The sequence below is a fragment of the Sceloporus occidentalis genome, unplaced genomic scaffold (genome assembly GCF_023333645.1).
Source record: "Sceloporus occidentalis isolate IW3139 unplaced genomic scaffold, rSceOcc1.0.p SCAF_186, whole genome shotgun sequence".
In the NCBI taxonomy this organism is placed as follows: Eukaryota; Metazoa; Chordata; class Lepidosauria; order Squamata; family Phrynosomatidae; genus Sceloporus; species Sceloporus occidentalis.
In genome coordinates this window covers 1,167,616-1,170,918 of record NW_028317166.1, presented here as the reverse complement: position 1 = coordinate 1,170,918, position 3,303 = coordinate 1,167,616, and the positions used below count along the sequence as shown (strand labels likewise).

General features: G+C 42.0%; 1 protein-coding gene across 1 annotated transcript; it reads left to right on the top strand.

The window, feature by feature from the left end:
- The first annotated feature begins 201 nt into the window (after nt 1–201).
- On the top strand, nt 202–1,695 carry FOXC1 (forkhead box C1). The gene has a single exon (XM_089501899.1). It carries the CDS (start codon nt 202–204, stop codon nt 1,693–1,695), a length of 1,494 nt encoding a protein of 497 aa, XP_089358025.1.
- The last annotated feature ends 1,608 nt before the right edge of the window (nt 1,696–3,303 follow it).

Below are 3,303 nucleotides of genomic sequence, written 5' to 3'. Positions count from 1 at the left end.
CTGGGAAGAGCACAGGAGCAGAGAGGGCTCTGCAGCAGCTGTCTCTCTACTGCCCTTTGGATTTTAATCCCAGGACATTTCTTGAGGATACTGCATGACTCTGCTCGGGCCCTGACTCTCCCCGGTCACTCTCCTGTCCTTTGCTGTGTGCCCAGGTAGGAGGCTGGGATTGCTTGGCCTCCTGAAGGAGGTTGAAGAGCCATGCAGGCGCGTTACTCAGTATCCAGCCCAAACTCCTTGGGTGTTGTGCCTTACCTTGGAGGGGAGCAGAGCTATTACAGGGCAGCTGCCGCTGCAGCCGCAGCTGGAGGTGGTTATACCGGCATGCCTGCCCCAATGAGCATGTACTCCCATCCAGCTCACGAACAGTACCAGGCTGGCATGGCCAGAGCCTATGGGCCTTACACTCCTCAGCCTCAGCCCAAGGACATGGTCAAGCCACCCTATAGCTATATTGCCCTGATCACCATGGCTATCCAGAATGCCCCAGACAAGAAGATCACTCTGAACGGTATATACCAGTTTATCATGGAGAGGTTCCCCTTCTACAGGGATAACAAGCAAGGCTGGCAAAACAGCATCAGGCACAACTTGTCCCTTAATGAGTGCTTTGTCAAGGTGCCAAGGGATGACAAGAAGCCCGGAAAGGGAAGCTACTGGACTTTGGACCCAGACTCCTACAATATGTTTGAAAATGGTAGCTTCTTGAGGAGAAGGCGCAGGTTCAAGAAGAAAGACGTGGTCAAGGATGGAGTCAAAGACGAGAAGGACAGGCTGCTGAAGGAGCACCACGCTGCCCAGCCGCCCTCTGCCCAGTCTCAGCAACATCAGCGCCAGCAGCAGTCAACCCAGTCTCAGGGAGAGCAGGAGAGCAGCTCCCAACCCGTCAGGATCCAGGATATTAAGACAGAGAATGGTACCTCTTCCCCTCCCCAAGCTATGTCCCCTGCCTTAAACGCTGTGCCCAAGATAGAAAGCCCCGACAGCAACAGCAGCATGTCCACCGGCAGCCCACACAGCATCCCGTCCAACAGGTCCATGAGCTTGGAGAATGCAGAGACCCACCACCCACACCAGCACCACAGCCAGGGCTTCAGTGTGGATAACATCATGACCTCCCTCCGGGGCTCCCCGCAGGCATCGGGGGAGCTAGCAACCAGCCTGATTGCCTCTTCCAGGACTGGAATCACCCCATCTCTGTCCCTAAACTACTCTCCAGGCCAGGGCTCAATCTACAGCTCGCCTTGCAGCCAGGGCACCAGTGGGGCAGGTACTTACCATTGTAATATGCAAGCCATGAGTTTGTACTCTGGGGACAGGTCGGGTCACTTGACCCCAGCCAATACACCCACAGCCACAACGGTGGAAGAGACCTTGCCTGATTACTCTATCACTACAACTACCACCTCTGCCCTGAGCCATGGCAGCCTGAGCTCTGGCCAGGAACATCCTCACCAAGGAAGGCTACCTTCTTGGTACTTGAACCAAGCGGGGGATTTGGGCCACTTGGCTGGGGCTACCTACCCAGGACAGCAACAGAACTTCCACTCGGTGCGAGAGATGTTTGAGTCCCAGAGAATTGGCTTGAATAATTCCCCTGTGAATGGTAATAGCAGCTGTCAGATGTCCTTCCCATCCAGTCAGTCTTTGTACCGCACCTCTGGTGCGTTTGTCTATGACTGCAGCAAGTTCTGACCAAAGAGCAATCAAAACAATTTATAAAAAAAACTTTTATTTTCCAAAAAAGGGGGATCGCAATGAAAGAAAAAAATATATATCTATATTCTCAGCCTTCAGAAAGCCAGATCACCCCTATATTAGTTTTGTACAGAGGCACCAAAAATGTATGGTTTGTAAAAAGGACAGTGTTAAACCAGAAAATAACACGTAAGTTCCTGTTGCTTTTGAGAAGTACTGTTTCTTTAAGGTATTATTTTCCATATGTTTAAGAGCATATATAAGGCAAGCTTTTATGAACTCGTTCTCAGATGTAAATTGCAATATAGTAATTTATTTTACTTGGATTTTGTGGACCAGGCGCTAGGCAGTGCTGTCCTGCAGCTGAAGTTAAGTTCTTTGAACATTACTACAGAGGGATTTGTACACAACTAATTTTTATCAATTATTTTTTGTTTTGTTTTGTTTTCTGTTGAAAATATTATGACGACATAGTATTGTTTGTTTCTTAATAAATTACCATTCTATTTGAATGATAACTTCGTCCGATAATTCTTAAGTATTGATGTGACTAGTAGTGCATGGCGTTTTCTTCTTTTTTTATTCCAGATTGAACAATATAACATTCATGTGGTCAATACTTAAAATAATTTACAATTTAATTTACAATTTAATGAATGGAGAAATATTTTTTTACCGAAGTTAATTATTAATATAGTTATTAATATTAATACTGAAATAAACATAATGCAAATCATAGAATCTCGAAATTCTAGCTCAAGATTTACAACCACGCTAGAAAAATACTAAAAAAAAGATTTATGCCTTAGAGGCTAAGAATTAAGTAGAAAAGATTCTAGATGAGATTTTTATCTGGTTTAATTGTAGACTATGTGTGATCTTTTAGTAAGTGTTGATACATTTATACAGTACTTACAACAAAGTAACATCTTAAGCATACTTCATGTCAGGTTTTTTTTTTAAATCACCATTTTCCATAATTTTAAAGATAAAATCCCTTGGCTGTCTAAATCCCCCTCCTTCTTTTACTGATAAATCAGGAAATGCAGTAAATTCATTAGCTTCCAGTGATCCGCCCTGTCAATCGGTATTTTAAAGATGATTAGCTGATTAGAGATTATTTAAGGCCTGGGACTGATAATGCACTGAACAATCAGATCCTCTTATCTAGAAGAAGGGCTCTTAAAAGTAATTGTTATTGTTTGTTGACAAAGGTGAAACTTAAAGGTTTATTGCAAAAAATAGAAGTGTTTTTTTCTCCTTTGTTTAAAAACGTTGACTTATATCCCCCTTCGCTGTGCTTGTTATAAACTGACAGATTCCTATTTTAATATATAATTAAGCCAAAAAAAGATCTAAAAAAATTTAATGAACGCTTCCGTATCCAAATAGACATCATGCACATTTATATATATATATATATATATATATATATATATATATATATAATGAAATGTTGCAACATAAAATAATAACATTTAATTGGATAGATAGAAAGAAATGTTGCAATATAAAATATTGCAGTATAAGTAACTTTTTAGTGGATATATAGAAAGAAATGTTGCAATATAAAATAATACAATTTATTGGACTAACATTCTAGTT

What these genes read in the sequence shown, in the direction of transcription:
- FOXC1 (XM_089501899.1), top strand. Translation starts at nt 202, where the DNA reads ATGCAGGCGCGTTACTCAGTATCCAGCCCAAACTCCTTGGGTGTTGTG.